General features: G+C 36.0%; 1 protein-coding gene across 4 annotated transcripts in view; it reads right to left on the minus strand.

Annotated features, from left to right (window-relative positions):
* The window catches only part of HMGCLL1 (3-hydroxy-3-methylglutaryl-CoA lyase like 1), a 154,843-nt gene that overhangs the window by 107,966 nt on the left and 20,983 nt on the right, over window positions 1–25,894 (minus strand). For all 4 annotated transcript variants that reach the window (XM_054493021.2, XM_054493020.2, XM_054493022.2 and 1 more), the window contains 2 exons: window positions 10,170–10,250; window positions 9,838–9,945 (listed from right to left, as the gene is read on the minus strand). In XM_054493021.2, coding sequence (XP_054348996.1) covers window positions 9,838–9,945; window positions 10,170–10,250 — 189 coding nt within the window. The remainder of the gene's footprint in view (window positions 1–9,837; window positions 9,946–10,169; window positions 10,251–25,894) is intronic.

Genomic DNA, 25,894 nt, shown 5'->3' on the forward strand with positions numbered 1-25,894 from the left:
AAAAGTGGAATTTTAATGTGACCAAAATGGCTTTGAAAGGTTTTTTTCTCTTTCTCATGGAAAAACTTACTTACAAAATTGACAAACATGATGAACTCAATACAACTGAATAAAAGATAAGGGAAAGCACCAGTACTGGTCTGTGGCTGGTTAGGAATGAGGCCACACAGCAGAAGGTGAGCAGCAGGAGAGCAAGTGAAGTTTCATCTGTATTTACAGCCACTCCCCACCACTTGCATTACCTCCTGAGATCCACCTCCTGTCAGATCAGCAGCTGCATTAGCTTTTCATAGGAGTGCATGCAAGGGATCTAGGTTGTTCACTCCTCATGAGAATCTAATGACTGACGATCTGTCGCTGTCTTTATCACCCCCATATGGGACTGTCTAGTTGCAGGAAAACAAGCTTAGGGCTCCTACTGATTCTACATTATAGTGAGTTGTATAATTATTTCATTATATATTACAATGTGTTAATAATAGGAAAAAGATACAGTAAATGTAATGCACTTAAATCATCCGGAAACTACCCCCCACCCCCAGTTTGTGGAAAAATTGTCTTCCACAAAACCAGTCCTTTGTGCCAAAAAGGCTGGGGACCTCTGAAGTAGAATATTTTATTTTAATATTATGTTTTGGTTATTTTTATAAATCTAAGAACAAAGAAAACCCAACTTGTTAGTCAAAGTGTTGTTAGTCAAAGTGTAATTGAACAAATTAATTATCATCCTATTGAAAAGTAGTACATGCTGAGCATAATAATCTTCGAATATAATACTTTTTAGACTAGTGGGGGTTAAAAGGCCAAAAAGCTTGAATTATATGTTCTGCTTGAAAATATAAGCATATTAAACAATAAAATTGCTGACATTATTGCTTTCATTATAAGTTTTGCTTTTTCTTAGGATACAGTAGTGGAACTACATCCCAGGTACAGTAAAAGTTGTTGTTGAATGCTGAGTAATACCAAATGATGTTAGCAACAAATATTTTCCCCCATTTTATTGCATATTAAACTTAAAAAAAGTTCAAAGAGAAAAAATAATAGTGGCTGGGTGCAGTGGCTCAAGCCTGTAATCCCAACATTTTGGGAGCCTGAGGCGGGTGGATCACAAGGTCAGGAGTTCGAGACCAGACTGGCCAAAATGGTGAAACCTCGTCTGTACTAAAAATACAAAAATTAGCCAGGTGTGGTGGCGGGCACCTGTAATCCCAGCTACTTGAGAGGCTGAAGCAGGAGAATCGCTTGAACCCAGGAGGTAGAAGTTGCAGTGAGCTGAGATCACACCACTCCACTCTAGCCTGGGAGACAGAGCAAGACTCTGTCTCAAAAATAATAATAATAATAATAATAATAATAATAATAGTTTCCACCATCCCAACAAAAACAATGTTAACATTTCCATATTCTTTTTTGAGCGAGACAAAGAGTGTTTTAAACATTTATAAATATGCTTTGGGCAATTGTTTCTCCTATGTGGTAACAGTAGCAATGATTTAATTGTACAGTGGAACAGCTTTAAAGTATTGCATTTTGACTTAATCCCTACTTAAAAATACAGGAATTGATTAGTAGCCCCCACTCTTAACCAGAGGAATTCAGGAATTTATATCATCGCTATTTGTAAAGATATAGTAAATAATACCACTATTACATAACACCTGTATAGGATATAAATCAAGTATACTGCCACATTATAGAGTGTCTAGGATAGTATTCAGAATATTTATTATGATATTATTTTAGTATCCAAAATATGTACTATTATTATATTATTTTCATTCAATAAGAGATAAGTTTGCAAATTTAGAGAAACATTTAACACAGCAACTTAAAATAATTCAGGGTGTTTGTGCTAACAAAAGAGCAACAAAAATCTAATTGCTACTTTTCATTTCTAGAGTACATTGATAATTTTGCTCTGAAAAGAGATCCTCCTAGTGTGTATTATTTCAAAAGCAAATAGGTATTCATAAATAATTTAACATATAGAACTGAATGATGTGTGTATTCCAGACATGTCATAGAAGTTACAACAGACTCTGAAAAGGTGTCAGTACAGAGTTAGGACTTTGATGAACAGGTCCGGACATAAAAAACAACTTCAGAAATACACGGACATAATTTCATTCTACAGTAAAGACAGTGGTTTGTGTGGCAGTGTGTGCTCACTATTTTCAACACCTCTTAGTCTCATTTAAAGCAAAAGAAATTAATTTTATAAAGGGAGTGGATAGGAGTGAGGTAAGTATTGGTAGCCATGACAGTACTAAAATAGATATTCTTTTTAATTTGGGAGTTTTTTATCTATCAACCGTACTTATTATTTAACTATTAGTAAGAAAAAGCATATAATTAGGTTAGTTATTGGGCCAGTTTTAAAAACATAAAAGTGGCAGATTATAAAAAGGCCTCAGCGGTATTTCCCCTCCCCCTTGCTCTTCCAGAATGCTGTGACCCAATATAAAGGTAGTATTTGTCCCCTCCTTCTGAAACTCGGTGGGCTTTGTAACTGCCTCAACTAATAGCTTATGAAAAATTAATGCTATAAAATTTACAAGGCTTGGTTATAAAAGCTATACCACATTTGCCTACCCCTTAAGACACTTATCTTTGGAATTCTGAGCCATTTATGTTAGATTAAAGCTGCTATGCTGTGATAAAGTCCAAACTAGCCCCTGCAGGAGATCACGTGGAAAGTCTTTGAGAACACAGGAAGAGAGAGGTGGACAGCAAGCCTGCAGCTGCCCAAGCCCCCTGCCCTTGCTGTTCCAGCTCTGACCACTGTCTGTCTCATTGTTAGTACCTAAGAAACCTCTAGCTAGAGATGCTCAATTGAGACATTACTGAATTCTTGATACACAAATACCATAAGCAAAAACAAATGTTGTTATTGTTTTAAGCCATCAAATTTTAAGATTATTTGGTGTGCGGGTAATCGAAGAACCAACACAAATTTACTAACACTCAAGGATATGTAGCAATTACATATATTTGAATATATACATTTGCACAAACACATGAAATATTTCCCACAAGCTGCATAGTCAGTGAAGACATGTTAGACCGATGGAAGCAATGTAGAGTTTATGGTTCATGCCATTTAAGTACTGGGAAAAAAATGAGGTGGGAAATAGTGTATGCTTGTTCTCAATTTTCTTGAAGAGCTAACATATTTTATCTATGTGGATCTAGCTCTCAGAGCACAATTTTACCTACATTTAACTTTCAATGACCATTTGAGATCATTTACTAAAGAACTAAGTGTCTTCATTCCTTCTCTGAGACCAAATATTGGACAAACAGCAATTATTTGTTATATAAGAAATTCAACGTGTTTATATAAGTTGAAAAACAAAACTAGCCTCATATATTTAGAAACAGAAAATGAACCATGACAACTCTTACGAGGAAGCAACACTAGTGTGCATACCTGCTCTACGAATTCAGGAGAAAAGACAAGAATATGAAGACTTCACCAATAAATATTCTCAGTGATTTTAATCAGCTGATTCCCTAGGATAACTGTATAATTAAATAGACCTACTTCTGTCATAAAAATATGTGGAAGACCCACAGTTGCTGAGTAGATCATCAATTAAGTGAGAGTTGGGTCATAATATGGTTTTGACCTCCATGCTGGCATCTTAGTGTGCAGGAGAAAATAGTGTTCTATGCACAGAATTGAGTATTTTCAGTCTGGCTCATTTGGAGATAATTTGGTTTAAGTTTCCCTCCCTCTTTCAGCCTACATTCTCCTCTCCTCTACCTATCTGGGTAAAGGACTCCTATAGCACCAGGGAATAAGAATTGTGATCTTGGTAAATTTCACCAGGAACCTCTTTGGGAAGGTGACAGAGGCCAACTCATCTGGATAATAATGGATGAGTCTTACTCTGGAAAATTTCCCAAATGTAAAGTTTTTATGAATGAACTGTGCCTTATAAGCAAGCAATTTGGGGGCTCTCTGCCTCCTTTCTTTCTCACTCTCTCTTTCAGCCCCTTCGTGCACCCTCACATACACCTCGTCAAAATTACCTCCTTCTTTGACTCTTTTTCCACACCTACCTTCCTCAAAAAGAAAAGAGCTAGGAGGAGACATCGGGACTGGACTCGGTAGCAGAAGGTATAGCCTCCTGCATCTCATCAACGTAAATCTGAATTTTAAACTTCAATCCAGTAAATGTGTCTTCAGTGCCAATAAAGAGCTACTTGTATCACATACCACAAGGAGAGTAGGGGTAATTTACTCTTTCCTTCTTGCTAACATTGTGTTTAGTCCATATTTTTAAGTTTTAGAGTGAATTGAAAATAATTATTAGTCTTTTACATACATTTCTTTCTACTTTTATTAAAAATATCTATTTTTATTCCCTGGTGTTGGGACTTGTGACCCATCTATTCCAACAGTTAAAAAATAGCTAATGAGGGAGCAAATATTTTTAAACTAAGCCTTTGCCTATGGCATACATAAATGTACAATGTTATGTATATTTAATGTATTTTTATTTTTAAATAAGTGATATTCATTTTAATCACTTGTGAATAAAAATATTTACAATCAAATGGCTAAACTAAAGATGAATGTAAAACTCTAGTTCACTTTTTAAAAGATTATTGTATTTACAATTTAAATAGCTTACTACTAACGGCCACATTCCAATGTTGCAATAAACTTTACCTATTTTTATAAACATGTTTTCTTTCTGCTGCTATTGTTCATTCCAGCTGAGTGAGGGGCTATCTGGACTCATTTCAAATGTTCTTATATTTCATGTCACTCTAAGGAAAGCTTTTTCCAGATAAGTTGTAAAGAACATGTATTTTTTAATGACAGGTATTTTATCATCTCTAGCCATTCAGGTTATAGGTGTGGGATCCTGTTGTATATGGCACCCTGCTACTGTGGAACTTTTCTTTTAGCTTTTTGAGTTAGAAAGTCTTTGCCAAACAAAACAGTAGGAGGGAAACTGTAAAAAAAGCTTTAAAATCCTAAAAAAAGAAATAAGTGATCAAGCAGCAATCTAAACATCAACTAGAGGACTATTCCCATGACCTACATTTGAGGAAAAAAAATAAGATGTAGAGAATTAATAGAACACCAGTTTAGATCCACACACATTGTCCTTAAAAGTAGCAATTATTTCAACCAATATGTATGTAAGCTGTTGTACTAAAATTATTGTCAAAATCTCAGATGTTAAGTTAGACAAGTCTGACTTCATAAGATTTTTTTTTCTAAAATAAGAGAGTAACATAAAATTTCAAAAGAGAAATTTTAAAATGGTCTGCTCAGACAAGCTCCCTGAAATCTAAAATCAAATTGGAAAAGTAGAATATCCTCAATATTTGCCTTTGGCAAACATTTAATGTGTTATGTAGTAAGTGACTGATACAACTTTGGAAGATAAATTTCCTATCTGTCTTGGATTCAGGCACACTGATCTTTTACAAGTACGTGATTTATTTAAACCACTTTAAAAAATTGAATGTATATAACTAGATGAATATTAAAGTAAAATATATAACATAGTCTTTAGTATTTGAAAGGCAAAATATCTTCAATTATTCAACTTGAGCTCAACTCAATATTGTAACTATACACATACTTTAATCTTCAGAATAAAGGCTAGTTATCAGAAAAGGCAGTTAACTTGTGTAGAGCCCAAGATCCGTCCGTCAGTATGTCTACTAGTCAGGCATTCCCTTAAATAACAGTACTGAGCACTGGTCAGGAGTCAGGTGCTCTGGGCTGTGGGCATTCACACTCAGGGACCATTCACGTGCCTTATAATCTCCAACACTCTGATACTGCAGGCAACACTGCTGGGATTTCCAAGGTTCAGAGAGGTTAAGTCACTTACTCAAGTTCAAGGCAGAATGTGAACAGGGACACAATTTTAGAAGCACTTCCTCTCACCACAGCTGTCCTCAAAAGCTATGTGGGGGAATTCAGGCACTTATTTGATAATACTTTGAGCCTTGGAAGAGTTCATTAAATTTCAATAGTTTAAGCCCTAAATTCAACTTGGGAACAAACCTAGAATAAATCATATCATTTCATAGTCCTATCACATGTATCTACTTAATGTAAGGTCAGGAGGCATTTTACAATTACGTCTCACAAAGGGACTGCCTTTTTTTTTCCTTTTGTCCATCTTTTCTCTTAACCAGCTATGCAAGAAGTGTAGCCTTCTAAAAAGGATTTCTGCCTTATCCTTCTAAATGTCACTGAGTATGTCCTAAATCAGTTTTAAAAAATCTATCATCAATTTTTTGCATAATACTAGAATGTGGCCATGAACATTACTATAGGAAAGACTATTTTGCAGGCAGCTTTATAAAACCACTGGGGAAACAAAAAAGAATTTTGAAGAGGGCTAGCAACATTTTGTACCTGAAATATAACTTTAGTTGGTCAATATTCGTCAAATAATATTAGCAAAATCTATTCTCTTTCCTAACACTAATTCTAAAGTTATACCAGCCTATTCAGTTTCTCTCCAGCAATAATCAAATATGTGAAATTAGCAAAGACTGTATTAAAGACAGAAGTAAATTTATGAAGATATAAAGATAATAAAAATGTCTAGAACTCTCTTAAAATTAATGGTGGCTAGTAAAATAATGGCTAGCATTTTACAAATTGACAATTTCAAGGAAATATCTAGCCTAATCAAACTAGTAGTGTTTTCCTAAAAAATAGTTTTGTGACCTTCATTATACAGGACCAAATACATGAACAAAGTGAGAGTCAATTGCCAATACCAGAGAATTGAAAGTAATATGGTATTGTTCTCTCAGACTGATTGATTTATTTTTTTATTTTACAGTTATTTATTGAGCACCTACTTACTATGTACTAAGAAATGGGTGTACAGTGATAAGCAGAAGATAAAAGATACATGATCACTACTTTTATAATATTTATGGTATAGGTAGTGGCTAATCAAAAGAAAATATATACACATACACACACACACACACACACACACACACTATAAACAGCAGTGACAGTGGGATAGAGAAAATTAGTTTCTTTTGACGATAAATAAAATTAACCCTCTGTGAAAGGTGACATATTACTACTACTCTTAATCCTATGTGGCTTCTGTTACTTCAAATGTAATACAATTAAAAAGCCTTTAATGTTTTAAGCCTTTTTATCTAATTGAGTTCCAACTGCAGAGAAACGCAGAAATACAGATATACATAAGCAAGTATAGGTAAAGTGCTATATGGACAAAGAGGCAGGACACGTAAATAGAGGACAAGAAACAGTTAATTTAGCAGTAGCTTCCACAAAGTAATACAGTTAACGCTAAGAAGGAAAAAAAGAGGCCAGGTATAGACAGTCTTGAATACCCAACCAAAGTTTCCAGGCTTTGTCAATGGGAGGAAGGGAACCATTAAAGAACTTAGAATGTGACTTTTTGACCTAAAGACAGAAATGCCATTTGACCCATCAATCCCATTACTGGGTATATAACCAAAGGAATATAAATAATTCTATAATAAAGACACATGCATGTGAATGTTCATTGCAGCACTATTCACAACAGTAAAGACGTGTAATCAACCCAAATGCCTATAAACGATAGTCTGGATAAAGATAATGTAGTACCTATATACCATGGAATACTATGCAGCCATAAAAAGAATGAGGTCATGTCCTTTGCAGGGATACGGATGAAGCTGGAGGCCATTATCGAACATATTATCTAGCACATTAACTAACATAGGAACAGAAAACCAAATACTGCATGTTTTCATACATAAGTGGGAGCTAAATGATGAGGACACATGGACACATAGAGAGGAACAACACACACTGGAGCCTATGGAAGAGTTGAGGGTGGGAGGAGGAGAGAATAAGGAAAAATAACTAAAGGATACTAGGCTTAAGACCTAAGTGATTAAATAATCTGTACAACAAAATCCCATGACAGATGTTTACCGAAGTAACAAACCTGCACTTGTACCCCTAAAGTGAAAGAAAGAGAAAGAAAGAATGAATGAAAGAAGGAAAGAAAGAAAGAAAGAAAGAAAGAAAGAAAGAAAAAAGGAGGAGGACAAGGAAGGAAGAAAAGAAGGAAGGAAGGGAGGAAGGGAGGGAGGGGGGGAAGGAAGGAAAGGAGGGAAGGGAAGGAGGGAAAATATGATTTTGTGAAAGCTGATAATTCTGGAAGATTATTTTACGAAAGTATAACAAATGGAGAAATAGTGCTATTTATAAATACCATTTAAGGGACTACTGCAATGATTATTTAATGAGGGCCTGGATCACTAATGTATCAATGGGACTAAAAAGAAGACACAAGTATAGGCCATACTGAAGAAGAAGACATTTCATACATCAGTAACTGTTATGGACTGAATGTTTGCACCTCCTCAAAATTAATATGTTGAAATCCTATCCTGTAACATGAAAATATTAAAAAGAAAGATCTTTGGGAGATAACTAGGTGATGGGGGTGGAGCTCTCATGAATGGCATTAGTAACATGATAAGGAGAGACATGAGTGTGCTCCCTGTCTCTGCTCTCCACCATATGAAGATAAATGAGAAGGTGGCCATCTGCAAATAAGGAAGTGGGTGTTCACCAGACACTGGATCTGCCACCACCTAAATGTTGGACTTCCCAGCCTCCATAACTGTGAGAAATAGTTATCCGGCTGTTTAAGTCACCCAGTCTATGGTATTATACTGTTATGCTACTATACTGTTATAGTATCCCTAACTGACTACGACAGTAACTGGATACAAAGTCAGCTCTAAAATCCAGGATTTTAAAGGAAAGATTTCCACTCCTGGCATAAAGCAGGATGAACAACGAGTTTGATTTTAACCCAATGAGATTGAGGTGGAGATGGTACATCCACCTGAAGCTTATCAGGGAAGGCAGCACTAGAAATGTAAATTTGTCATTCTCATAGAAGTGACTGTTGGTGTTGGAAAGACAGCCAAAGAAGAGAGGATAGGCAGAGAAAAGCACTGAAAACAGAATCTTAGGGGAACCTTAAACTAAGAGGTCATGAAAGATGTCAGAGATGACAGAGAAAGAGCAATTGGGGAAATAACTGATTCATTAGAATAGAGAATAATGGAAACCAAAGAAATGATTCAGGAGTAGTCAGTGAAACTAAGTGCTGTGGAGAAATTAAGGGATCCAAGGACTGAGAACAGACACTGGATTAGGAAGAGAGTGATTTACTGGTTGCTAATTACTAGTGATGTTTCAAAGATCAGAGTCAAGTCTCAGAAGTAATGACTGCTGCCACATGCCTGAAAACCCTAGAGAAAGCTCTCTTGTCATCTTTCAATGCAAAATTCTAGATGACTCTGCTTTATCTTCAATGATATATTTGATGACGTATCCCTGTAGCAAATACGAGTGTCAAAAAAAGCAAAGTAAAAGGAGTATGTGTCTCCATTTCTCACTCTTCAGTATGGGATTCTAGAAGGAAGCTATCAGGCTACTTATTATCATTTGCCTCTAACAGACAAAATGACTAATGCATCTGGAGATGTTCAGATTATTTAGAAAGTCAGCCATAAAATGATAAAGAAAGGGCAGACCCCCTAAAATGCTATTTAACGGCCTTGTCCCCTATTCATTATATTGAACCATACTCACACAGGCTTAGTATAAAGTTCTAAGTAACTTGTAGGACTTCATCAAAGGGTTTTTATTTCATCATATCACAGTCCACAGGCTAATATTTTGTAAGAATATGGAAAATTAGTAATTATATCGAGTTAATATCACAGTATTTACCAAATAATTTTTGGTGAAGTTGAATTAGGATCTAATTAAGAAATTGTAGGTTTACATACCTGTGGTACCCATCTGGAAGATACAAAGCTAGTCACTTCTATTACAGACAAGCCAGTTTGGGAAAGTCGATTGATAAATTCAATTTTTATATCTGTAGGAACTATAACCTATGAAAACAAAAAATATTTTATGAGTAAATTGTATAGGTTCTATTGAAACACAAACAGAAAATTACTTCCTAAGTCAAAGTGAGTATTATTTGTAATTTATAAATTCAAGTAGCAATTGAGAAAAAAATATAATCACATAACATATGAAATCCATGTAAATCTTTACAATCTTAAATCTATTAATATTTAGACAGCATTTGAAGTAAATGATGTAAAACTACCTTTTCATTCTGCAATCCATCCCTAGGCCCAACTTCTACTATTTTAACAAACTCAGGGAGTCCAGATAACTGGGATGTTTCCTGAAATGCAAAACATAAGAACAAGAAAACATAACTGTTAGATTGTTACATTTGCTTATTTGAAAAGTTAAACAATTGCACTTTGTTATACTCTTACCCCAGAGAATTAAAATACTGAAAAATCAATACAATGATATCATGAAAATGCACTATTTATATTACTTGCAACATGAAGTATTTTTTTCCTTATAACCAAGTGATATTTAGTCTAGTTATGATTAAAATTCAAAAGATTAATTTATAACATATAATTAAAGAATAATTTATTTACTCAGGACCTAAAGAGCAAATCTGTTGGGTGATTCTGCATATGACGATAAACTAACTACTGTTAGAGTTCATTTAAAAATTACATCTTGGCACAGTGGCTCACGCCTGTAATCCCAACACATTGGGAGGCTGAGGTGGGCAGATCATGAGGTCAGGAGTTTGAGACCAGCCTGGCCAACATAGTATAACCCTGTCTCTACTAAAAATACAAGAAATTAACTGGGCATGGTGGCGGGTGCCTATAATCCCAGCTACTTGGGAGGCTGAGGTAGGAGAATCACTTGAACCCAGGAGGCGGAGGTTGCAGTGAGCTGAGATCGTGCCATTGCACTCCAGCCTGGGCGACAGTGCGAAACTCCATCTCAAAAGCACTTTGGAAGGCCAAGGCATATTTGCTTGAGCCCAGGAGTTTGAGACCAGCTGGGGCAACATAGTGAAACCTCATCTCTCTTAAAAAAAAAAAAAAATACAAAAATTAGTCAGGTGTGGTGGGAGTGGTGCATCCTAAAGTCCCAGCTACTCTACTTGGAAGGCTGAGGTGGGAAGATTGCCTGAGTCCAGGAGATCAAGGCTGCAGTGAGCAGTGATTATGCCACTGCATTCCAGCCTGGGTGACACAATAAGATCCTGTCTAAATAAATAAATAACTCTTTAAGTTAAAAGACTATTTCTACTTCCATGAAGAGGTATACAGGATGCCACCCGCTATACCTTGAACTTGAATATGAATTTGGTTTTGGGAATTGGGCCCAGAAAACTGAGGCTAGAAACGACAATGTGCTGCTTATTTTTTCTCTAGGTCACACAGCACAGTTACCACCTAAGTGTCGCTCCCTGAAAGACAGACCATCGCTAGTGGAACCTATACCACAATAACCCACTGGGAGCAGCCTAGCTCCAGCCAAATATAACTAACCCCTTGTTCTACCTTTTGCTAAAATCTGAGATGGTAAATGGTCTGGTTTCTGAAACCTCTGCCCCTAGACTAGGTACTATGGATCTAGTTTAGAAGATATATTTGCCCTCTAAATATGCCCATTTAGAAGGCTGTTATTTAAAATTGGGGGAAAATGAAACAGCCTTTGAAATTGTATATTGCAGTTAAAGTCAGAAGCATACTCCATCTTTTCAGACTGTACCAACATAATCTCTTGGTACCTCTGAGCCGAGTTAAGTTTGGGTAACCCATCATTAAGTTCTTTAAGTGGATAGTTGACAGAATCAGCCCGGAACCACAGAACCTGTACTTCAAAAGTTTTTGTTTGCTTGTTTTTGCCTTTTATCAGGAATGATGAATTCAAGCCAACCAGTTTATATTGTCACACTCTGTCCTTGTAAAAATTACAGCATACATGGGTAAGGTGGCTGTTTTGAATGCAGAACCAAATTCAAGTCTGTGGAATAAAAAATATTCAAAGGCCATTTTTAGGGTCCAGAGCTGTTATTGGTTTTATCAGCATTCTGAGCTACCAGCAAAAGAACCCAGATGGTCCCCATTACAATGTTTACAGACCACTCTCTACAATTTTCATGAAATTAGTCAATTCAATAAGGAAAAAAAACAAACTAGAAGAAAAGGAATTTTCTTTTCTGCATTTTCTGTGCAGGTTGTGATGCATGAAGTTAACCTGAGAGAGTGGAGGGATGAAAGGAAGGCCTGGGGTTCCTCAGCTTTAGACTCCATTTGGATGACAACATGAAATCATGCCTGATTTACAAGATGTCTATAATTTCAACAGAACAATAAATAAAAGGTATGACATGGGAAGGTGAAGTAAATAAGAAAAGCTCACTCCTCTTTCTTATTACCTCTAGTCTTCAGTTGGCAGGAATGAAACAAAAACAAAACTAGGCAATCTTAAGCCATGTGGTCTCATTATCACTGATTGTTTCTTGAAAATGCATTTCAACAACAATTAGCTTGGCACATACATGGCAGAAGAGTTCTCTTTTACTCAATGACAATGTTTGCCAAAAAAAAAAAAAAAAAAAGAAGAAAAAGACAGGTACGTAGTGTTTTTTACGGTAATAACCATATGCCTCCTGAATACAATTGAAAAACTGAGGACCTTTCTTTGCATCAATGTATTGTAGCTGGCATTATTAACAAGTAATCTGAAGAAATTAAATCACCGATTATTAACAATTATGGCCATTTCAATCAAAGCACAATATGGGTTCACTTGACATTGTTTTTGATTCCTCTTGAATCTAATGTTACTATTTAGTCTTTCCAGACTATCTGAATTAAGCCGGTGATAGAAGTGACAGAAGAAATTATACAATATGATCAACAAGTAATTATTGAGCACAGTCCGTATGTCATGCATTGGGCTGGGGCTGGTATATGCCAATGTAGAGCCAGTAATAAACCATCTAATTATATATAAGTGTAAGATAGAAGGTAAGGAACAGCATGTACTGGGGAATATCTGGGGAGAAGTATGTTCTGGTGGGGAGATAAGGAGCTTATTTTTGAATTATTGAATTCTACGTGCTTGTATAACATTTAGTTGGATTTGCCTACTAGGCATTGTTTGTGCATATCTAAGCTCATTAGAAAAAAAAAGTCAATACAGAGATAGTAATGCTCAGGAAGAGACTAAAGATCAGTAAGAGAGGGCTCTTAAATCACACATAGTCAACAAGTATGAAAAGCAACCCATTTAAAAATGAGAAACTAGAGGACGACCAGGTAACACCAGCACATGCAGTGGGTCACATTGCAGGAGCTGCACTTGGGGAACCTCAGAATTTCATAATGGGCTGTAGGCATACCTGCCCTTTGCCTTAGAGGGAGATACTATCTCTCTTTCTATGGCTGTTTGCTAGACAAACATTCTTGAAAACATATTCTCAAAGAAAGGCAATCAGTGCCTTGCTAACAAAACATGCAGATATGCAAGGGTTCCATAAAAATTGTTTCTCAATACTATTATTACCTCCATTAATACCCAATTATTTTCTTCAACAAAATTCTTATTGATCATCCAAGATTCCATTTGTCATCTACTCAAGAGACTTCTGACTTCCCCAGATGGAATTAAGTTATTTCATTTCTATATTTTCATAACATTTTGTAGAAGCCTATTTTAAAGCATATCTATGAGTACTTCTTTGCTTGCCTGTTTCTCCTTTTTTGATTAAAACCCTCAGAATTATCAAAATGGATACATAATAAGCACTTAATCAATGTTTGTTAAATGAATGACTAAATGAATGAATAAAATTTGGATAAGTAAAATTGACCTTTCTTTTAGGTAACACATGCTAAGTAACATTATTATAGTTATTGGGTATAGGAGGTGAATCATTCAATCAAAACTCCTGCCCATAACTAGCTTACATTTTAGTTCTATAGAGATCTGGAAGCAACTGTGAGGCAGGGATGGGGAGGGACACTTTTCTTACACACTGGATATATGAAAATTAACGAATGACTTGTAAGTTACAAGGAATTGTGTTGCATTTTAATGTAGTCTGGAGAAGTTAGAAACATACTTCCTAAACAGGCCAATAGTCTAAAATTTATTTTTATAGCATTGAATGTCCTACATTACAGAGCTCAGTGTGTCCTGTTTAATGTGCAGTATAGTATATGATACTAGCGAAAAAACAAAAGATGTTTTATCCAGAGTGAATGTTTCAAAAGGCTGTTTTATGGCTGAGAGTATGCCTACATTTGGCAACACATTTCTAATGGTTCACTTTCATGCAGTAACAATAAAAGAAACACTATCTTGAATTTATATATTACTTTACTTTTCCAAAGAACTTTTCTATCTATGTTTCATCTGTGAAGCTACTCTGTGAGGTAGGCAGACTTGAAAGAGTTTAAATGACTTCCTAAGTTTACCCAGCTAAACTCCCTGGCTCTTATTCTAGTTTTCTTTAGGTTAAGATTAAATACATCATCGATTATTGAGTTATGGTTGAAGAAAATAATAATGAATCATTCTTTTATACAGAACATAAGTAATGTGCTTCACTCACATTTTTCAATCTTACATAAAATTAAATGGAAGGCATATTTTGATGGGGATTTCTCTGAAATCTTTAGAGTGTGTGTGGGTGTATGCCAGTGTGTGTATGCTTGTGTGTAACACACACATTTCTCAGCAGTAATAATGGATGACTTCTATATATACAATCAACCCTTCTAACGGTGATAGGTATGATTGCTTATTAGTCACCCCACAAGTACTGCTTTTTTTCCCCTAGGAAAATAACATCATCTATAGTAGAAATTTCTAGACATATTTGCTTATGTTTCATGCACTTCATTTCTTGAGGAGTATTCTTTTGTGTAAATAAGGTCTTTATGAATATTGAAATATTCTGTTTCATAGCCAGTATTCCCAAGAACTGCTATGATGTTCCAATCAAATGTTCCCATTACACAGATGAGAGGGCTGAATCAGGAAATTGTGTGACTTTCTTTCAAAATTAAATTAGGCTTTTTAAGGGGGAATTAGAGATCAGCTTTTCCAAGAAAATCTATTTTTGTTGTCTCATTTGAAATATGCACATGGTGCATTTTGTGGTAATGTTAAACTCTCCACATTCTGCTATTTATTGCTTCTTAGATATTAATTTCTGTTTTAATCAAATATAATGAGAAATACAAACTATTATCATTTATATAGCAGATATCCATAGTAACCTTGATCCTCCAGAGCAATCAAAAGACATTTCCCTTCCTGGGTATCTCTCTAGAATGGAAGGCTGACTCAACAAAGCTGACGGTGAAACTGTTCTTTCACAATACCTATGTGCCAATGTTGATTCACAGGCAATCTTTGGCAGTTTAATAAGAATTTATTTGTAACCATGTAAAAATAAATTTGTAATGTACTATTATGTCATCTAAGACTCAATGAACAATATGTCTTAACTTACTACATCAAAAAGTAAAGGAAGGTATCTGCTTACTTTTTAGCAGTTTTTGAACAGCCAGAAGAGAAGTGGAGAACTGTGCTATACTTTGTTTTCAACAGCCTTCAGTAAAAGCTTTAGGAGAGATTAAAAACAAGCTCTAGAAATGATAAAAGCCCTCTCTGTATATGTATCCTGATATTAACTCTTGGAACTCAATGGAAAATCAGTACAGAGTATCAGTGTAGACATACAGCATAAATAAATACAAGTTTCTCCTGGAAATATATACATTTCATGAACACTTGAATCAATCAAGAGTAGTTACAAAAAAGCAAAAGAAAATTATACAAGGGGCATTTGCCACATATGACAGATTGAAATGTAGTAGAAAGATGGACAAGGTAAGATCATCTGAAATTGTTTATTCAAATTTTTAAAATGAGGTGTTTAGCATCTTTACCATATGTGTTCACTTACTAGTTAAATAAATTCCATTTTTTTAAAAGTAACTTGAGCAATAAATGCAGCCAGGTGTTTAATATTCATCAATTAATTATTGTTTTAATATAAAACAACTATATTATGAATAAAACAAACTATGAAAGATGAAGATAGAAAATATAAGTATATTAAAATAGATAATAGTAAGTAGATTAGAGAATATTAAGTAATAGAGAAAATGGAGAATATTAAGTTTATAAAACATGGATAGTAATAAAATAATAGAAAAAACAAAAATGAGACAAAGTACATGTAAGAAGAAAAAAATCAAAGAAATCAAGAATAGGAATTTTTAATGCAAGAATTTAATAAAGCATTAAAATAATTCAAAACAGAAAAACTTCTATGAATTGATAGAGCACAAGATGCTGTAAACATGATAATGCTTCTTTAAATGGTGGCTGTTATTTACATTATTTAATTTAAGAAATAAAATTATTTATTCTTGTATTCATGGCAATTTAACATTGAAACAAAATAAAATATGAAAAATAGCCAACATGACCTATAGGTGTTTCATTACAATTACAATCATTATTGTTATATTGAAGGTTAAGATAGTAATAAAAGTGCTACTTTGAAAATCAAATGTCTGACTTCAAATATTTTATATAGAAAATTTCTTCTCCTTAGTGTCTTCACCAACAAAATTTGTTTGATTTCACACTCTCCCATCTTGCTGTCAGTCCCAAAATTTATTTTGAAAACTACTAAAATTGTTTTTGCCTTCTGCAAATACAGAAGTGTGTGTGTGTGTGTGTGTGTGTGTGTGTGTGTGTGTGTGTGTATTTGGTAAAGCTTAATTTTCTGGGATAAAATTGTGATATGCCTAGTTTCCTCATGGAAATATTTTCTGGGATGATACAGTTCTGAAAACTGCAGTTTATAATAGAAAATGAAACTATTCATATTAAGCCAGTTATACCAGCAGCATGTCCTGATAGCCACAAAGTTGAAGGAAACTATTAAAATGCATAAATTGTCAGAGTTTTCAAGTTCAGACTCCTAAGATGGCATAGCAGTGTGTTAGCTGAGGACACTTGGTTTAATACTTGGCTAAGAAGACATAATTCATCATTCTAAATAGTTATTTAAATTGAGGCTGCTATTATTTACAAAAAGCAATCAAATTTCATTACTTTTTTTTTTGTTATGCCATGTTGATTACATAACAATGTCAAGTTGGGAAATCACATCAGTGACGTGCTATGAGTTTTCAGCTTTATAATACACTCTATTAAGCACAGTAAGACTACTCAGTCATCAACCCAAATTCATTCAAACTTCAAATAAAATTTTTCAGATATTAATGAAGCTTCCATCAAAATACAGCTTTATGTCATGTTTCTTTTCTGATTGGCAAAAATAAAAATGAGCATTTGCGTGATTACAGACACACAACAAAAATTCTCAGAGAACAACAATCTATTGTCCCTTATACTTCTTGATACGTGAACAGTGTCTTATATTTGTTGGAGATGAATTATTGAGTGCTAAAGGTGGCAGAAGGGGTTGAGAAAAATGTTACCATATCCTAGTGAAGTTAGGTGAAATCTATACCTTTGGAAATTTTTATTTCTGATTAATAGACTATAGCAGATGTTGTGAGGTGCTGCTCAGGTACTCCTAGAGTGGAGGAATTCTCAGAAACTAAAGTTTTAGCAGCTGATGACATTTCACTGGGCCCCTTTTCTGTAATTGCCCTCAGCTACAGCACCACTTTATCCGAGGTCATGCCCCCATCCTAACTGGAAGGGCCATATCAGCTCCTGGGATTCCTGCGTGACTCATTGAAGCCTCTGTTGTGAGTACATCATAGTTCAACTTATTCTTCTACCTAGTTTTATATCCTTTACTCCCCCACAGTTATTGAATCCAACGACAATAACATCCTGCAAACAAATCCTTGTCCAGGAGACTGTTCCCAGGGAACCAGACCTAAGAAAATTATGCCAGGAGTGAGCTGAGGAAGTGGTCTCTAAAATGGGATTTGGGAGCTAGATGAGTTTCTGGTTAATTTTCAGTTATTTCATATTCTTCGAAGTAGGTGGGATATTGCTACTCCCTGGCAACCTGCAGCAGTGTAATTATTAACATATTCACTAGTTCTCATTCAGGACAATTTTGCACCCCAAGGAACATCTGGCAATGTCTGGAGAAATTTTTGGTTGTCAAAATTGCTGGGCACTACTGGCATCTAGTAGGGTAAAAATCTTACAATGCACAAGACAGGACTGCACTACAAAGAAGACATCCAAAATCCATAGTGTTAAGGTTAAGCCATCCTGACCTATACAATAAAAATTAATGAAGGTATAGTTCATCAATTAGCTTTGGTTAGCTGCTTCAATGTAAAAGTCATGATCCCTTGCCTAGTCTATACATTTTAGCCAATTTTCAGACCAAAAAAAAAAAAAAAAAAAAAAAAAAAAACCACAACAACTGACTGAAGAAGCAGCCAGATGTTTATGATGAGGACCTTGTAATACTGAGAGAACTATATAAACTAATTCATATAATCTTTCCCCAAAGAGATCTATAGCCATTCATTTGAGTAAATTTACACTGGGTAAAGAATACCAAAAATTTCAGATTCTTGGATACAAGGTTCAATTTGACAGTGATACTTGGAGACCCAAAGTATCATAATATCCCCCTTGTTAAAATGAGAAATACGAGGACCACATAATAAGTGGAGTCCTGGGTCCTTATTCCCTGTGGTTATTTCTTAGTCCCTGAGTATATAATTGGAAATAACATATTTAGTATTAGGAACAGCCCTTACTGCATATTAGTTCCTTGACTTGTAATGTAAGAGCTATTGTAACAAGGAAGGGCAAGTGGAAGCTTCTGAAATCTCTCCCTCTTCTCCTTCAGCTGAAATAGTAAACAAAGAAAGAGAAAGGGAAAGGAGGGAGAGGAGAAGAAGAAAGCATATTAGGAGAACCAGCAGAGATTATTACCATCCTCAAGAATCTAAAGAAAATAAAAGATACAGGGGTGATGGTCTCATCAGGAACTCCCTCTAATCACCAGTACAGCCTCTACCCAAACCAGAAAGATGTTATGATTTTGGAGGATGACGCTAAGCTACCATAAATAAACCCCAATTGTAGCTTCTGTCCCAGTTGCAGTATTTATGCAAAAGCAAATTAACACTGCCTTATTTAAATGGTATGCAGCCTCCAATGGATGAATGCTTTCTTTTCTGTACCTGAAAGAAAAAACAGCATTAAAATTCCAATTTGCTTGGGACAGACAACAGTAGATTTTATAGAATTCTCTCAGTGCTATATTCACTCACCTATTGTCTGTCATAATATATTTCAAAGGGACCTGAAATAGCTGGACATTCTGCAGAACATCACATTGATCCACTGTATCAAGACTAATCAAAGTTCTAACTATATGAAAGGAAACTCAATTAAAATGAATTAATAAATTATAAAAGTAATCAAAGGGGCCTTTTAAAAAAATGCAGGGATCCAAAAACAAACACACACACAAAAGAAAAATGATTGCTGAATACTCATTACAGAATCTAAAGTCTCAAATAGACAACCCTATAGTGATCTATCTCTGTAGGGCATATACATGTAGCATAGAGATTTAAAATCCTAAACATGAATGCTACCAGTCCTCCATTTCAGACTCGGGGCAGACAATAGTAATTCAATATGGCAGTTTTTCACAATGAGTACAGGTGCATCTTCCAGGCGTTCTCAATAAAGCTACCTACTCCAGTATCTGCTATCCAGGTAGAAACTACTACCTAAATTCAAGTATCTACCATCAATCATTGACTCTACTCTGCAAGAAAAAATCCATTTTCCATCGCTGGTATAGTGAAAAACTCTATTACCACTCTGTACCTCATTTACTCATCTACAAAAAATGGAGGTTACAATACCTAAAAAGAGTTGTGGCAAAGCCACATATAGTGCTGTATGTATATATGTGATGACCATTATACAAATAATAGGTACAGAAAATTACTTTTTGTTCATTTATTCATGCACTTACTACTGACTGGACATTTAACGTGTGTAAGACCCTGTGCTAGAATTTGGTCAAAGAAAGCCTATTTGGATACAGGGATTAATTTTGAAGGAGATACCCTAGTTAAAATATTCCTAAAATAAAGCATTAGTTTATTTAGCAGCTGTGTTTCCAATAGCTCTACTGAAGGAAATCTTAGAAAGGTTTTAAAAATGATGGTATAGGCCGGGCATGGTAGCTCACACCTGTAATCCCAGCAATTTGGGAGGCCAAGGTGGGTGGATCACCTGAGGTCAAGAGTTCAAGACCAGCCTGGCTAACATGGTGCAACCCCATTTCTACTAAAAATACAAAATATTAGCTGGTCATGGTGGTGCGTGCCTGTAATCCCAGCTACTCAGGAGGCTTAGGCAGGAGAATCACTTCAACCCGGGAGGAGAAGGTTGCAGTGAGCCAAGATCGCGCTGTTGCACTCCATCCTGGGCAACAAGAGCAAAACTCCATCTCTCTCTCTTTCTCTCTCTTTCTCTTTCTCTCTTTCTCTCTCTCTCTCTCTATATATATATACACACACACACACCCCCACATATATATACACACATATATGTATATGTATATACATGTATTTACATATATACGTGTGTGTGTGTGTGTGTGTGTGTGTGTGTGTGTGTGTAATTAGCTGGGCATGGTGGTGCCTGCCTGTAATCCCAGCTACTCAGGAGGCTGAGGCAGGAGAATTGCTTGAACCCAGGAGGCGGAGGTTGTGGTGAGTCGAAATCAGGCCACCGAACTCCAGCCTGGGTGACAGAGGGAGACTCCGTCTCCAAAGAAAAAAAAAAAAATGACGGTATATTAGGGCATCCAGACTGGTGATGAAAAACTCTAGAGACAAACATCCTGGCTCTATCATGTACTGATGAGAAAACATGAGAAAATAATGTAGTCTTCCTCATTCTCCTCTGTTAAAAGTGGGAATAAGAATAACATTTAGCCCACAAGTCTGTTTTAAGGATTAAATGAGAATGTGTATACAAAGCATTTAGCACGGTGTTTAATAAAGAGTTAATACTTCATCAATGTTTGTTGCTTCCCTTTTTATAAGGCTAACTTGAGGACATGGGACATTTTTTTCTGATATTTTGCAAAAATGGTAACTTAAATTATTCCATTTATCATTTTAAAATATAACTACTTGTTTAAAATTTGCAATGAAAGAAATCATTGTTGATAGTAGAGCAGATTACCTTACACAGCTCTTGCCACAATCAAAATAATACCTGGAAATTATTCAAGTTCTTTCAGCAAGGAGCTCAAAACACTTTGGAGACATTATCCCATTTTGGAACCTGCCAACATTTTTATCCACCTCCAGTGCTGACAACATCAACTCCACCCATCCTGTTCCACTTGGCAATGTCAACTTCAGTTTGAACCTTTGAGAGGCAACAGAGAGGCACTCACTTCAACATGAGGATAAATGAGAGCTCGTATTCAAAACCTGGCTCAATAATGCCATAAGTGAATACAGGGGGCACAGCTAGTTACTTGTTAGAAATGTTTTTATGGAAAAAATACTAATGTAAAAAGCAAATTAATAATTCTGATTGACATCATATGCTTAGAGGCAAGAGTATCAAAAAAGTCCTATCTTCTTCACAAGCTAGGCTTTAATTTCTTCTTTCACCCCAGGGAGTTTCTCTGTAACTTCAAAACATAGTTTTTGGGGTGTAAAAAGATCTAAAATTTTTTTCATGCAGATCCTCTTGCAGAATATGGAGCTGGCAAATGAATAGTTAGACATTCACATCACAGGATAAGGTTTGAGTTGACCTACACCCTCAAGCAAAAGAGACTTCACGATTCCTTTAAGCAACCCAGTTATTCATTTAGCCATCATTCTTGGGGTACATTAGTGATTCTAATTGCCACTATAGTTAATGCAATGAAAAAAATTTGACATCAAAATGTATCAGAATTTTCAGAAACCATAATATTTGGGACATTCAAATTATAAGCTCAATGAAATATGCTGAGAACAATCCAAGCAGTAGAGGGGGACTTAGGCATTTTGAGGAAGCTATGCCAATACACAGGACCCCTTTAGGCACCATGGCCAGGGAAGGGGTCCTGCTTACCCAGGTCTAAGGGGTTTGTTCTAAAACTGATACTTAATCCATTCCTCTACATTCTGTTCTCCCACAGACTTCCTGTTCTTTGGAAATACACATGAACTCATCTTTGATTCTTCTCTTCTTCTCATACCCTATATCAGATCTATCAGCAGATCATGTTCTACCTTTAAAATAATTATTTCTTACTTGGATAACTGCAAGAACATTATAAGCAATCTCTCCACTTCCACTCTTGCCACCTCTGCAAGGCAGAAAGCAGCCTTCTTAGCACTTTGAAAACATCAACTAAATCACATCACTTCTCTGTTCAATATCCTCTATAACTTTCCATTTCCCTCAGAGAAAAATCCAAAGTCTTTGCCATGGCCCTGAAGGCCCCCGTTAACTTACATCTTACCACCTTTCTGATGTCTTCTCCCACTTATCCTCTGCCTCTGTTGAAGCCACACTGAATTATTTGCCATTTCTTGAACACCTGAGCATTTGCATTTGCCCCTGTTGTACTGTTCTTCCCCTATGTATATCTGTGGCTCACTTCCTCACTGCCTACAGGGGCTCTACTCCTTAAAAATACTCCATAAAATATCAAAAAGTCAACAACGACAACAACAATCCCACAACAAAAAGGAAACTCCACTCTCTATTCCCCTTACTCTTTATTATGCTTCTAGCACTCATCATTAGCATGTTATATATGCATCTATTTGTTTGTCTATTTCCTGTATCTTCTCTTCAACTAAGAGCCCTTTGAGGGCTCTTAATTTTGTTAGGTTCGCTGCTGTGTCCCAGTCTTTAGAACTGATCCTGTTGTATAGCACACACTCAGTAAACACTTATGGAATAAATAAATGGGTATCATTCATCCAAACAGATTTCAAAGAAGTGATGAACTTTTTGTCAGCCACTTAATGAAGGATGTTCATATTCATATTACGGCTTTGAAAACTAACAAGAATTCACTATACATGGTGTGCCCTGGTACTCTGGGGAAGACAAGTAGAATCATTATTTGCATATTAGTTATTCAAGGGAAGCCTTCACAAACACTTGGAATGGGAGCTGCATCTGGTGAAGAAATGTCGACAAAAGGAAGGTTGAATGCCTGGATCGCTGCTCTTTTAAACAGTAGGTCCCATGGTCTAAAGGAATACACATGTTTCTGTTGTGGGGGTTCTTTTGGGCAGGATGTGGTAGAGTTGAACATTTCCATTGGTGTTACTGGCCATAATAAAGATTTTTGACCCTGAAGGCCAGTATGCAGGATCTTTGCAGGGGTTCCCTAAACTGGAAGGAGAAAAGTTGCAATAATCGTTAGCAGCATCAACTTACCTGTGACTATTGATAAACTATTATAAAGCTCATCAAATCATTACTTTATTTGATGAGGCCTGGCAGACAACAGTGAACAGGACACACAAAAGTCCCTGTCTTCACAAACTCGCAGACAATAGCAAAAAAAAAAAATAATTAAAATATATAGTATAAGTGTTATAAAAACAAAGAAATCAAGTAAAGAGGAGAGGAACTAAGGGAATAAGACATAGGTTGCCATTTTATGTAAGAATTGTGTTTTGAGCAAAGAATAAAATGAAGTAAGTGGTGGGGATGGGTGCAAAGCTATACAGACATCCTGAGGAACAGCCTTCTATTCAAGGGGACAGCCAGCACAATGTTCTGTGAGTTAATTGAGGTAAATGTGCCCAGGGTGCTAACTGTTCTAGCAAGAACCAGAAGACCAGTGTTAGATGGAGAAGAGTGAGCAAGGAGTAAGGAAATAGCAAATTGGTATTGGAAGTGTAAAGAGGGCCTGGGTAAAGATTTTTGTTCCCAGGCAGATGGAAAGCCACTAGAGAGTGGGCTCGGGAACAGGGGGATGATATGATCTGAGGTACATTGGACTGTGCTCACTCTGGGGATTTTATAGAGAATAGACTGAAAAATGCCAGGGCAAAAACAAGGAGACTAAAAATTAGGAGTTCATAGAAATAATCTAGATGAGAGATGACAGCCGATTGGATTAGGATCTTTTGGGTACGAGGGCCAAGTGGAGACGCTGAGAGTACATTAACTTTTCACCGTGACAAAATAAGTCTCCTGACTCCCAGGCTGGGCAGGGCAGATGCGTACCTTACATTTTGTTTTCCCCTGGAAGTTTGATGTAAAATGCATAGAAAGTCAGAATACTTATGAGAGGGAAACAGTCCCAAATGTAATAAAAAGTAAAGTAAATTGTTAAATGTATTCAAAACCTGCTTCTCAGTTAAACACTTTCCTCCCTTCCCCCAGAATACTATTAAATATTTTCCTAGAAGCTTTCTCACACTTTATAAAGTTAGATTCAATCACCCTAATGATACCAAGATTTTGCTCTCTCCATTTTACTCCCAAGAACCCCCAAACTGAGAATTCATCTACAGATACTAATTTATACTACATAGTCTTACACGAAGATTTATTCGTATATTTTTCCAGCCACTAAGCTTTAAAGTATACGGTTGTCTTTAATCTGATCCTACTTAAGGGGATGAGCCTTTAAGCCAGACACTAACTTATTTTGCCTTCCTGCCTGTAACATCTAACATCAGGCTGGTGCGCCGCAAAATAACCGCACTTCAGGTTGCTTGGCAGCGCGTCTGTGCTCCTGGGCAGTGCTTGCCATCAGCAACCCCAGCTCTCCTCTCAGCCATATCTAGTTTGCTTCTCACTCACTGACCCCTCACTTGGCTTCACTTTTCTAACACACTGACCTTTCCCAGCCCCGATTCTAATTAAAACTTGTATTTTGTTTCTTTAGGGCTCTGTACCCAGCTGATGAGGTTACTACTGGCTTTATTATACTTTCCTTTCCAGGTGACCTATTTCATTTTAGAGACACCATATTTTGAACCCCAGAGGTGTCTCTAATGTTGGGAATGTGAGCAGGCTGGTGAGGGGTGGTCTGGGGCCACTGAATTTCTAATCCTTCTTAAATCACATCATGTGTGTATTTGCTCATTCCATATAAACCTAAATCTAGCCCTGCTTAAATGTTTTCCGTATACAAGAGGAAAAGAGGTTAGCAATAAATTATGTTGCCTGTATAAAGTACAGCTGGTGCCCGTACTGTACTTAAAAGTGCTTCATGTACTTGCAGGCTGTGCCTACTTTGTTCCACAACCTTCTATCCTCAAGCTGAACAAGTGAGAAACAGGATACTTAAATAAAAGTTTAGGTTTAGGTCTGTCTAAAATACTGGTGCATTACTCAGGTTTGGTTAAAAACTAGCTACAGAACCCTGTCATGCTTCAGGCTCTATTTAAATGGAGAAAGGGAATTAGGAAAGGTCTGCAAAATGAGTAAAGCACATCTTATAGGTAGGACAAGCAAGGCTAAAACATACTAGAAATGCGTAACCAGAAGGATAGAAAACATGCCAATTTATAACTTAAATGTGCAAAGGGTTACCCTACTGAAGTTAATTTTTCTGTCAAATTTTATTTAACATAGGATTAAATTTAAACTTTAGGTTGAGGATGAAAGCTTCTTAATGTGAGGGCCATTAAATACTTGTGGGTTATTGTTAGATGAATGCACTATCACTTTTTAAAAGTAAGGTGGTTATACATCTCTGTTTGTTTGAGGTGGTCCTGGTTTATACCTGTTTTCAGAGGGTAATTAATCTTATCCCCATATTCTCTCATATGGTCCTTGTTAGGATCTTAAATTACTTGATCGTCCCACTTAAATTTACTACATAAATTTACTCTGAAAGAATACAGACTTCATGATTTTACACTTCCATTCCAGCTCTATCAGAATCCATAGCTTTCACAGTGACAGAACAAGATCACTGTCTCTGGCTCTGCTTCTAGATCTCATAGT

Source organism: Pongo pygmaeus, chromosome 5 (genome assembly GCF_028885625.2).
Source record: "Pongo pygmaeus isolate AG05252 chromosome 5, NHGRI_mPonPyg2-v2.0_pri, whole genome shotgun sequence".
NCBI lineage: Eukaryota > Metazoa > Chordata > Mammalia > Primates > Hominidae > Pongo > Pongo pygmaeus.